At 39.7% G+C, this 13,202-nt stretch overlaps 1 protein-coding gene across 4 annotated transcripts in view; it reads right to left on the bottom strand.

Moving 5' to 3' along the window:
- The window catches only part of SPOCK3 (SPARC (osteonectin), cwcv and kazal like domains proteoglycan 3), a 120,866-nt gene extending 109,812 nt beyond the window's left edge, over window positions 1–11,054 (bottom strand). For all 4 annotated transcript variants that reach the window (XM_054382921.1, XM_054382922.1, XM_054382923.1 and 1 more), the window contains exon 1: window positions 10,884–11,054. In XM_054382921.1, the coding sequence (XP_054238896.1) occupies window positions 10,884–11,054 (171 nt within the window). The remainder of the gene's footprint in view (window positions 1–10,883) is intronic.
- Window positions 11,055–13,202: the final 2,148 nt, after the last annotated feature.

Genomic DNA, 13,202 nt, shown 5'->3' with positions numbered 1-13,202 from the left:
AACAAGACAGATTCATACAGTCTACTGTCAAGAAGGATAAAAACAGTCCAACCCTGAACTCTGACTCAAAATATAAATCTCAAACAGAATATCAAAAAAGTCTCCAGAATTCACAGTGTAAATGAAAATGATATCTGGAATTCTGATCTGAGTCAGTACTCAAGTTTTGTCACGTTAGCTAGTAAGTTCTATTTCTGATACAACGCAACTATCTCAGCAGCTTTTACTAATCAACGTTCCAAGAGGGCAGGGAGTTATATGTTTACTAATGCCACCCCACAAAAATATTCAATGACTGATGTTGTTGACCTTCAGTTTCAGATTTTATAGTCTAATGAGTTTGATTAAAACAGAAGAGATCTTGACTATCTGGATCCAGGCTGAAAGGGAAAGCACTTCTTTCTTCAACCTTGTTTTTCTAGTTCCTTCATATGAGATACATAAAAAGAATTTCAACTCATATAAAGAAACTATAAAAATCACTGATTCTTGTCTGGAGCCTCTGAGCAAGAATAACGCCATTAGATCAGGGAGAATGATCAGGGGAGTTACCAGGCTGGATAGACAGGCACATTTATTAGCATGACTGGTATCAAAGAAATCTCCATACAAAGCATGTACATGTTTCAAAGCCCTGTAACTGACATAACTGGCAATACAATTTCGGTTTTCATTTCATCATCCCCTTGTTTCTAATTTCCTGGTGAACTTCATAAAAGTGATGCACAATGTTTTGGGATTACAGAAAATATTTAAACATATACAACAAAATCTGTGTTGCCTAGGCAGAGGAAGGATGCAATGATCAGTATGAATAACGACAAGTAAAAACAGAAAGGTTGGAAACATCAACAAAATAAAGCTGAGACAGGCATAACAGAACCTCAGATCTCTTAAGACAAGTGAAGTAAGCAGGATATATTGCAAGAAGAACAGAGAATATGCAACAGACCTTAAAAAAGTTAGCTTGAATTATACTATGGCATATCATACTTAAAACAGATTTTCATTTGCTCTAGATCTCTGGTTTCTGGGCATGTTACAGTTTGCTCATATGAGATTTCTGACACAAAAAGATCATATACTTGTGAAATCAAGCTAAAGCAACACCTGCAGATTTGCACCTTCCTTTGGACATCTAAAAATTACTATACTAGATGATCAATCAACTCCAGCATAAGATCTCCAAGAGAAGGGGAGAATAGAATAGTTTCAGATAGAAGAAGTGAATGCTAAGTAAACTCATCCCAGTGCTTAGCTTTACTATAATCTCTTTAATTTCCCCCAGAATTAAGCCATGCAGCAGATGCTGCAATACATCTCACAAAATAGGTTATTCAGCTTTAGTTTTTCATGGTATTATTATTTATATAAATAGCCTTTCTGATACAGGATGAAAATCTTGCTTCAGTAATACTGTCTCACTATGCACAGCATAGGGTTTTTTATGCTTGTCCAATTTTCTTTTTTTTCTACTTAATAATGGCCACCCTCCCATTTAATTGGATCACTGCACTGTTTTTGCACAGTGCAACATGGGATTCAGCTAGAGAGGAAAGCAGAGTGCATCGCACAATATGCAATTTGTCATAGAAGTCGGGCATGCAAGGCAGCATAAAGGCACCTAGCTACATGAATCAATGCAGGAAGTGAATCAGACACAGACTATATGTATACAAACAGAAATCCTCTCAGATGAACTAGCCAAAATGAAATACTTTGATTCACGTCAGTGAAACTGAAAGAGTGTTTTCTACTACAGCCTCACAAATCAAGAGTGGGGCAGGCAGAATAAAAAAAAAAAAACAAGCAACAATTCACTAAGCAAAATAGTTAATTTTAAAAGATAAATAAAATCCCCAATGAAATCTGGTAGCTTAAGGAAATAAAGAAATAATGCTTCAAGAAATATCAATGAACTAAGAATACAGAGTAACAGGTTGGAAAAGACTTTTGAGATCATGAAGTCCACCCTATCAACCAACAGCATCTAATCAACTAAACCATGGCACTAAGTGCCTCATCCAGTGTTTTTTTAAACACTTCCAGGGACAGTGACTCCACCACCTCCCCAGGCAGCACATTCCAATGGCAAATCACTCTCTGTGAAGAATTTCTCCCTATCACCCAGCATAAACTTCCTAAACTGGTGCAGCTTGACTCTTACACATAACAAAGAAAAAAAAAAAAAAACAAAAACCACCCACCACCAAAAAAAAAAAACCCAAACCAAAACCCACACCAAATAACAATCTTGGTATGTTTTCCATTTAGACCCCTAGATAGTGTTTTCTAATAAGAAGTGGTTATCATTGCATGGACGAGTTAGCTTCATCTCCAGTTGAAGTTTGCCTTCTTCCAGTTTTTCAAAGATGTAAAATATACTTGGAAGTCTGTTTTGTAGATTAAATGCTCAAATAATAATTTCAAACAAGTAGACTGGCTTAATTAAAAATTTACTCAGCCTCTCACTAACATCAGTGAATATATTCTTAGTAACCACAATTAGACAAGGAAAGATTCCACATAAACTGGATTGAGTCATACAAGAACAATTCAGGCACTACAGGGTTAGTTGACTATACATCTCTGAGGTTTTTCAAATTTTATGATGCTAATTAATTCAGCATTAAGACTTTTCTTTTCTCCTTTTTCCTTCAATCAAGCACTTCTCTTGATAAACACCAAGCATAAAACAGTCAGCTGCAATGTCTTTTGTTTCATCCCTGTGCCTGACTACTCTTGGCAGGTTTTCTGGTCTAATGAGCAAGGTGTTTGGCTAAAGTTACCAAAGTTAAGCAAATGAAAAAGTCAGTTGCCGAATCTGAAAATACATCTACTTGATTTTCAAGCTTCAATTTCTCTTACTGCCATGTAAGTAACCGATAAACACTAATATATTTTAAATCAGTTGTATAGATAATCTGTATAATTTTACAGCTACAGAAATTTCAGCTTGAACAACTTCATTAACGGATTCAGTAAAAAATTTTCTCTTTAATAAAACCAAGCAAGAGTAGGATCTGCATATTACAGAATCACAGAATGTTATGGGTTGGAAGGGACCTCCAAAGATCATCTAGTCCAAACCCCCTGCTAGAGCAGGACTACCTACAACAGGTCACACAGGACACATCCAGGTGTATGCAGGAATTAAGCATGTCCAAATTACTAACCTTTACTTACATTTGAATAAATATTAAAAAGCAGAAGTATCTGTGGAAAAAACCAGTATTATACAGATATTATTAATCAACTCAACCTTTTACTATTATTAGTTTCCAACCTTTTCTGAAAAAAAGCTTCCTAACATTCATGCTGCTGAATAGTCCATCTACACTCAAACTGGGCTGGAAAACCACAGTCCAACTCTTTATAAAAATATTCTAAAGATTCCCTTACTTTCCAACTAACGGAGTATCACCTTGACAAGAACAATTTTTTAAAACATAGATTATGTAAAATACTATCACATTTTACAACCAGATAAACACTGATAGATTTTAACTTCAGTTCTGCTTCACAGAATAATTTCAAGCACTTTACTGAAGTATTTTTCATATCTTCTGGCTTTCTTGGGGAAACTGGAGTTCAACACAAACTTTTTATTGTAAAATTATGGATGTTTGTAGTCATATTGTTCTTCTGTGATACCTTAAAATCATATAAAAAAATAGGCATTTCTTCCATCTAATAAACTGAACCTATTGTAGACAACTGCTTTCAATATTTGAGATTAAAAAAATTTTAATCTGCACACCAGAAAGACCATTAAATTCATTTCATGCTTAATATACAACCAAAAGTGACCTGCAATCAATGAAATGTCAAAATCTGATAGCAAGATAAACCTGCAGACATAAAGAGGTTGGGTCTATGAAATACTTGCAGTATTCTGAAATACTTGCAGATCCGTCTGATCCCAGCATGACGGATGGACAGAGCAGAATCTCTTTAAATTGTTATTGATCTGAGACACCAGTTAACCTGTGAATGTGTACATGCATGCACTCACACAAGCACATGGTGTGCATTCATATCTATCACAAAAAACACAAGAGCTCAACTTTTCAATGTGTTCAACATCAACTATTCCATAACATTAGTACTTTAAAAACTCGTGGGGAAAAATATTACACGTGGCTTCAACTCTCAGAACCTGTACTATAATCAATAACTAGGAAACTTGGGAGGTAAAAAGTGGGTTTTATATGCCCTGAGTTTTATCATTTTTATGCAGGAAAGTAAAAATAGAGGAATTATACACATTCAATACATGTAAAAAGAATGATACGATAGCTTTTGTCCAAACAAGGCACAGAGGTCTCTGAGGATGAAAGCTGTCTACAATCTAGTCTACAAGTTAGTCCTAGTGAGGATGTCCCTGCTTACTGCAGGGGAGTTGGACTAGATGACCTTTAGAGGCCCCTTCTCACCTGGGTGATTCTATGACAATAAGACAGCATATACAGGTAAGCATATTACCAAATCCAATGGCCTATTGTGGCCCTAACCTTTATTTGTATAGTCATATTGGCTTCTTATCGCTGATCAAACTGGTTAACTTCCTCTTCTGTGAAAGGCTGGAAGGGCATTTTACACAATGAATTGCTGCTTTATATAGCAGCCAATTGATTCTGCTTATAAGCATCACTGTTTGAGTTTTCTGCAAAAGTGATGTTTCAATCACCAATTGAACCAAATGCTAGCAGATAAATGCATCCATGAATAGATACACAGAGTCTTCATATCAACAACTTCCCTCTGTTTTAAATATCTGATAAAACACAGGCCATTTTCCATGCTCAGAAGGATATACAGAGGACTAAGTTTTCTTTATTTCTCCTTGCTATGCCATACAGATTTAACAACTGCAATAAATTTTACCATTGATGCAAACTCAAAAATGTCAAAGGAGTTTGTTTTCAGTTGTATTCAGGCCTGCCCTAGTGTAAGTGCACAACATAAAATTATTTGATGACTTGCAGACTCTTTCACAGAGATGCTGAACAAGCTGCAAATGGACAGTCTCCTTTGAGCCAATGACTGCACATCACTTGATAAAATGAGAACTAGGTCATTCATAAGAACAGCCTGCAGAATAAGGTCAAGCACTGGATAGTCTTTAATGACAATGTATTAAGATAAAACTCTCTGGAAGTTGCAAAATACGAAGAAGTTTGGATTATTTACATCTTTTAAAGCCATTCTTTTATTGTAGTCTCTTAAAGCAGTGATTTCTGGAGATAGAGCAGTGAAACCACATCCTCACTGTAACATGAAAGCTTTATCATGGGTTAGAATTTTACACCATCTCCCCTTGTGCCCTGTCTCAGGCTGCTCCCTTACACTGCACCACTGTAAATCATTCATTCCTACAGCAGTTTTTGCTACTGTAATCTGTCGGTGTGATATGAGGTGAGATGGGAAAGCAAAAGTGAAAAAAGATAGAAATCTCTTGATTAAAATAAAAGTTTTCCTTATGCTTAAAAATTAGAAGTTGTTTTAAAGCTAGATACACAAAAATAAACAACTGTTCAAAGTTTTCCTTATTTCGCTCAGCATATCTTGCTGGAGATACACTACATGGGACAAAAAGGACACAAACATATTTGAACTTAAGTACCTACTTAAAGAAAAGAGTTATGCTTGAAAACTGGCCAAGACTTGCAAACATTAAGGCAGGCTATTACTCCTTTCTAGCTAGTTGCTGCTAACATTTCAATGATTATGAAGTAACAGATACGGGAAAAAAAAAAAGAATCAATGGTGTTAGTCTAGAAACACAGACATTCTAATTCCACTCATATTCTACTTTTTTCTACATTTGCCTTCCCCTTGTAATATACTTCCTGGTCAAAACATCTTTGCCTTCTGATTATAAAACAAAGATAGGCTATGAAGTTTCTGCTACTGTTACCATCTATTAGTGTATTACAAAGCTATTTATACTACACTATAATAAGCACAGATGGCTAGAGTCAATCCCAATAAGATTTAACAGTAAGACATGAGAAGACTGGGTATCCATATCCACTAAACAACCTACAGCAAATAAAATAAAGATTATTCCTGAGAGAAAGGAGATAAAGATAAGATGAAACAATGTTATCAGCTTTACTTTAGATTATGAGGGCAATCTAAGGAAAAGCACATTACAGCTTACTTAAGTCCTAAATATTAGCTATATAAAGAGCTTCCAAGCTGATGCCTTCCCAGAGACAGTTAAGGGTTCACTGTTAACAATAGTTTGAGGTTAGTACACTCCATCTTTGTAGACAAAAAGTACTTGTCACTAGAAACAAACAGCAAAAACAGACTAAAGGAAAAGTAACCAAGTGAAAGAAAAAAAGGAATCCATACTTGAGAACAAAATAAAAACACATTAAAGAAAAAATAAAAATCAAAAGCCTTTTTCTATAATATAAAAGAAATTAAAATGTAACATTTGCATTATACCTTCCCATTATAGTCTGCCATGTTCAAGTTCGAAGTTCTGAACACCTGAAGTTTCTTAAATTTCCTTCATTAAAATTAATGCAAATTCCTACTATTTTTTGTATATTTCACCATTTAAAAAGCAGGTCAAGTCTTACTTTTTATTAGCTTCATTTCAAAGGTAGCAATTATAGGTGTAGATTTAAGAATTCTCATTCTTTCTGTCAGATTTCCTATGTTTCAAAATTTTTCCTCCTTCACCATAATAATAAAATTAAGATCATATGAAATAGATTCTTAGACAAAGACTGATACCACTTCAGAATAGCTAAAAACAACTTTCAAACTGGTAAGTAAAAAATAGATTCAATTCCCTAACTGAAAAAGTAACTTACCAGCAAGCTCTTGGTTTAATTTAGGCCCAGCACAACCTAACAAAGAAGTTCATTTCTTGTTCTAAAATTCCAGGTTTTTTTCTGGTGTCATAATCAGAACTTTCTATGAAAACATATGCACATAGTAAAAGAGCTCCCCTACCTATTAATAAGGAAAGAGGTATATTTTATTTATGCTGAACCATAATATGTATAGGACAAAAAAGCCTACTGTACCTATTTTCACAGCTAACGAGTTAACATTAGTAAAGAATGCTGCACTATCAAATCCTAACTACCGACTTCCTCTAAAGCATATGCATAGCCCTCCATAAAATAACCCAATGCAAAAAAAAAAAAAAACAAACCAACAAAACGTTGTACAGATGTCTTTCTCCTCTTCAAGTAAGGTTATCAGTACTCCACTCTGGAAACAAAAAAAAGCCTTCCAAATACTTTCATGCTGTCATACAATAAAGTGCAAAAAAACTTGGGATAAATCCTTTTAAAACAGCCCTTGGCTTTCTTAGTCACAGAGAGATGTTGTGTGGATATACAGTTGGGCAGAGATCTGCTCACAACAGTAAGGAAACACCACTCTATAGTTGATGTGAAGCTTAGTTGGGCAGTAGCGCTTGATTTTGAAAAGCCTTAAGCCTCCAAACAGACAGAAGAACAACAAATGCTGACAACTAGCGAATTGGTATGGCAACCTAGTATTTGATTTATCTTCTTTTGAAACAGGTTTAGACTTCACTAACACTGGAAAAACATACTCCAAGTATCTTCAAAAGACTCATATGGGAGGCCAATATGAGGATGCCCAAACTTGCCAAAGAACCTCAACTCACAAGCATTAAAAATATCAGCAGTTATGTACACATGGGCTAGGACTTCACAGCATTTTGACACCTTTGGCTGCTGAAGCAGCCTAAGGAGACAACTTGAAAAACCTTAACAACTCTGTGACTTGTTTTAGTGGCAGACATACGAGCTGCATCTACTTAGCAACTGGACTGCAATAACACTAAGATTGGGTTAAAAACTCTTCCTTCTCAGGCAATACAAGCAAAAAGTAATCACATTCTCATATATAGCCCAAAATGGTTACCTCACACATAGAAGTTGAGGCAGTCGATATTACATATATGAACAACACCATTCCCCCCCCTCACCTCCATCTTTAAGATCAAAGTCTCCTATTTTAGAATCCATTCTCAAATTTTAAGCACGAAAGACATGAGAAAATGGCATCTAATATGCCCCCAGCTTGCCACTGTTACACATTAAGGTGCAGTTCTCACCTAGACCTATTTCATTATTTTCAACAAATTTTTCAGAACGATCAATATCTTTCAATAGAACTAAAGAGTCAGTTACAGTACAAAGTACTGAAAAGATCTTAGCTAATATTATCATGTTGTTAATAACCTTTACAGACAAATGTGACATTTTGGAATATTTTAAGAGAGCTATGTTTGGGAGTTTTGAGTGAGTTTGTTTTAACATAAGATCATATCCTGGTTTATTAGGTTTTGTAAAGGTTCCCTTTCTGAATGACTATGTTCTTTCTCACTGTGATCTAAAACTCTTAAGAAACTGAGCCAATGAGCCAGAAGTCAGGGTCATTATCTTCTCCATTAATCAGTCCTGTCAGTTAAGTCCTAAGTTAAGCCTTCAAATACTTCTTTTCACACCGGAATTTCATCTCACCCTTACATCTGCAGGGTATTTAAAGTCCCCCCAAAAAGCATGCTGCTCTCTGATCAGAGAATTAAATTACAAATACAGGCCTTGCATACCTTGATTCTGACTTTGACTCTGTGAGACAGTTACGCCTACACGTTTAAAATGCAGTTGTCCTGTTCCTTAACAGGAGACATTTGAATCACTAATTAAATTCCTAATCGCAATTTCCAAACCAACAAATTACAGTCAAACGAGTAAATTTTATCACTTACATAGAACTGTAGGATATTAATAAAGCTTCCCCACCACATTGATAGGTGCATCTTAAAAACAAGATATATTACTAATGCATTCTTCTGCAGGTAGATTAACTCAAAATATTTCACTGTTTTACAATTGTATCTTTTGAAATACTGAAAATCCTCAATGCTTTAAAAGAAGAGCCTTTAAGCCTGAACTATTAGGACTATCAATAAATATTCCAGCTCGAGTATTAATCAATAGGATATATGCATTCTTCACAAGAAATAAAAGCATATTGCTCACTGAAGTACCAGTCTTCTTAAACAGTGTAATAATACATAAACCAGCACGTGTATAGAATTCCTCAGAAGAATCAGTATGCAGTACTTCCTCAAAGCAGTCACTCTTAAAACCCTTGGGGAGACCTACTTGTCACAAAATAAATTATCTGGCTAATATCCGATATTACAGTATATGTTAGTGGACTCCCAGGAGACCGGCATTAGAGAGCACTTAGCTTCTTCAACCTTACTGAGTAGTCCTTACATAAAATGACTGCCAATTATAAAATGTAACTGATATACTTATTTTGGAGTTTCTAGCAGCAGCCTTTCATACTAAAACGTTTAGATTGCACCATATGACTTTTTTCTAAAACCACAGGTCCCAAAGTACAGAACACTGAACATTATTTTTTCAAACACACAAATTTTAAAGATAGAGCAAATAAAAGCATCTGAATATTAATCTGAGTGTTCCCAAACGTTAAAATTATTCTGTTTAATAGAAACTACTGGGGAAATAAATTCTCTTACAACTCTTCAACAGCAGCTTCTTCTTTGCTAGTTACTTAAACAGCCAAGTTTGCATTCCACGTGCAACCTATATATAAATGCTAGAAAACACATACATCCTAAGTACATTACACCTCTCAGAAAAACGTAAGACATTCCTTGGAAATATTTATGGCACTTTACTAGAGCAAACCACAGTCACTATGAAGCTGCAGCATAACAAACCTGTTGACTCTGAAGCTGCAAACCAAATCAATGCTTTACACCAAACCAAAGAAATCCACTAAGCAATACAGTAAAGCTAAACCGAATGCTATTTTACATGCTTGGAATTCAGGTTTCTTTTTTAAATGACACAAAGTTAGAATATCGAAAGAGCAAGGAAAACGTTTTTCATCGAGAGAAATGTGAAGGACTTTTGAAAATCGATTGGGTTTTACTCAACTTGCAACAAACTAAGCACAAAAGCGAGGAACTCTAGAGGAGGAGGACCAGGTTTCATAAGTGACAAGATTCGGGTCAGACGGGGTCTGATGCTAATGTACTCGGTGCAGACACTCCGGACGCACCATTTATACAGCTTGTCGCCCCATTTAGCGGCTCATCCTGTCACGGTCGCTGCTACAACACCCTTTATAAAGCCACCCCCCACTCCCACCTCCAGCTGTGCCCGGAGCCTCTTCTCCCCCAGCCCGCCCTCTCGGTCCTTCCGACAGTGGCAAGGTGAGATGGGGCAGTCCTTCTCGGTGAACGCTGCCAGATGGTACGGGGGCTCTGCCCCACGCGGCATTCGTTCAGTAACGACGGGGCTAGCCTCCTCTCCCTCCACTACTCCAGGCCGGCCTCGCTCTCGCTTCGGCGGGGAGCGGGAGCCACCACCCGCAGCGCGCCCCCACCGCCGCGCTTCCCGCAACCACAGCTTCCACTGCTGCTCTGGGGCGGGAAACGGGGAGGAGGAAGAGCAAACACAACTCCCCCTGCACCCACCACCGCCACCTTTTAAGGGCTAGCGACCCACAGAGCAGGAAGAAGCTCTTACAGCCCGGTCCGCTGGGCCCCAGAGGTGCTGGCTTGGGCGACCAGCACGGCCCGGGGTACACCGGGCGGCCCTCGCCGCTTACCGGCGGCAGCGCCCAAGACACTGCCCGGTGGGACCTCCCTACTTCTAACGACGCGCCGCCGGGAATTGGGTGGAAAAAAAAAAAATCAAGAAGAACGGAGGAAGTTGAGCACCCCAGCCCTGGCTACCAAGGGATACTCTCAGCGAACAGAACCATCCGCGGCGCTGCCTAGAGAGCGGACCGGGCGCGGCTGCCAGGCGGCAGAGTGGAAAGATTGAACTTACGTCTCGAAATTTGTTCCACTGTCCGACCTCCTTGTCGTACTGGGAGATGGTCGTGAGCCATTGTTTATCGTCCAGAAAATTGCCGCTGTCCGGTCTGCCCCCGGCCGCCGCCAGCGCCGGGTTGCACCAGGCTGCTGCACAAACGCAAACGAAGGCTGCTACCTTGAGCATCTGAGCGAGAAGAGATACGGACGAAGGGTTACCCACACCAGAGCCGAACCCCAGTCAGGAGCAGCCCGCAGGGGACCGCGACAACTGCCTGCAGCAGGCTCCCTCGCCCACCCGAAAAGGACAAGGGGCGCGGAAGAGGGAGAAAGCGCGGGTGGGGGGGGGAGGAGGTTGCCCAGCTCGTCACCTTGCTACAAGTCCCGCAACCGCTCTCCTCGCCGCGGCCCGCTACCTCCCCGCACGCGCGGCTGCCTGCAGCCGCCCGCCCAACTCGCCGCGCCGTTCTCTTCGTCCGCCCCTCGCTCCGCCCCCGCACCGCCCTGTGCGCCGCCGGCGGCAACGCCGCGCCGGGGCTAACGGTCTGAGAGCGGGCGGGGCCTTCTCTAGCGGAGCCAGCTCGTGCGAGGAGAGTGTAGCAACGCAACGCTAAGCGCTGCGTCCTGATGTGAGCGTGGCAGGAGGGCCTCAGCCTTCCTGCCTACCCCGTGGTCCACCGCCAGAAAGGGTTGCGGGACTAGTCGCATGGGCTACCTTCATCGTGCTCCTCATGGCCCCGCAGGAGCTATGCAGTGCCACCGGCACCTCCAGGTGAGGGTGGAAACCGCTGGGACTTCCCTACAGCTGTTCCATCTGCCATCCTGTTGCCCTAACTAATTTAATTTTATAATGTTAGCTTTATTCCCTAGACTTAGTAACACTCTGCTTTGGTTGGTATTGGCTGCATCTCACAGGGTTTTCGGGAGCAGAAGGGGAACAAGGACTACAGGAGTGACGTCTGTGGGAAAAGGTATGGGGCTGCCCCATGTTTGGGGACAGCTGGTTCCTGCCATCTCTACATTGGAGGCACTGTGGGCTACAGCTGAGCTATGAAGGCGTAAAACACGAAAGGGCAAAAATACTGCATGGAGAGAGGAGGACGGGGCGGTGGGGGGAAGGGGAAAAAAAAGCAAGTAACGAGGGAATAGCAAGGTCAGAGAGAGAGGAGGAGAAAGGGGCAATGCACTTCAGCCCACATCAGAGCAAATGGATCTACCCGAAGGAACTGTAGCAAGCCCGTATGGAACACACTCTCCTGAAAGGCTGCAACCCACCGGACAAGCCATGCCTAAGCAGAGCAGAAGCCTGAGAAGGAAGGAGTGAAGAGAAACCATACGTCCCTCCCAACAGATCCACCTTTTGCTGGTCTGGGAGAGGAGTGTGTAATGAAGTCGAGGCTGGGAAAGAGGGGAGAAAAGTTACTGTTTTAACATGTCTTCTTATTTCCTACTATCCAAATGAGCAATTACAGTTTTATTTTGATTGGCAATAAATTAATCTTCTCCAAGTCCAGTCTGTTGTGGTTTTTCTGCAACAGTAATTAGAAATCAATATCCCTGCTTTCATCTTAACCCATGAACTTTCTCATTCCTGTTCTTCCCATCCTACCCCATCCCATCCAGCTGGGGGGTTGCTGTGAGCAGCTGGATAAAAGTCTGGCTGTTAGCCAAGAGCAACCCACAACAAGGTGTACTAAGTGTTAACGCAATTCCCCTAGTGCAATATCTGAAAATATTTTCTATGGTAGGAACTGAGAGTTACTTTCAGACTTTAAATGAGGGCCAAGTGCATCAAGAGATTCTCAGGTCTGATAAGCAGAAAAATGCCACTTCACACTAAAAGAGAACTGAATATGAGATTGTGACTGTTCTTAGCAAGTTTTGAGTTTGGTCATAAACTGTAACTACAGGCAGATAGTAAAGTATGAATTAAATCTGCTAATCTGTGTCATACACTATATAATACATGTCATTTTGTCCCTAAGCCTGTATCGCTAAAATCAATGAGAATCTTATCACCAGTCTGACAGACATAGAGGATGATTGCCAGATTAGGATTTATATGCCGGACTCTGAAAACGCTACCTAACTGGAATATTATATCCTGTAATAAATGAATCATAAAATTCAAAGCAAAGGGACAGAGGGACTGCACAGGGGCTAAATAAGAATCAATAAAACAGTCATTCTCAGGATGGGTTATAGAAGCAGTCCCTTATACAATCATTTGCTGACGTCTAGTTTGTCAGTCTTAATTTCCTACAAATCACTTTGCCTTTTGGCAAAAGAGAAATTTCTCTATAAAGGTAATGATTGTTTTACTACCTTTTTTTTT

This window comes from Indicator indicator, chromosome 8 (genome assembly GCF_027791375.1).
Source record: "Indicator indicator isolate 239-I01 chromosome 8, UM_Iind_1.1, whole genome shotgun sequence".
NCBI lineage: Eukaryota > Metazoa > Chordata > Aves > Piciformes > Indicatoridae > Indicator > Indicator indicator.
The sequence above is the reverse complement of the archived record's forward strand: the minus strand, read 5'-3'. Positions and strand labels throughout refer to the sequence as shown.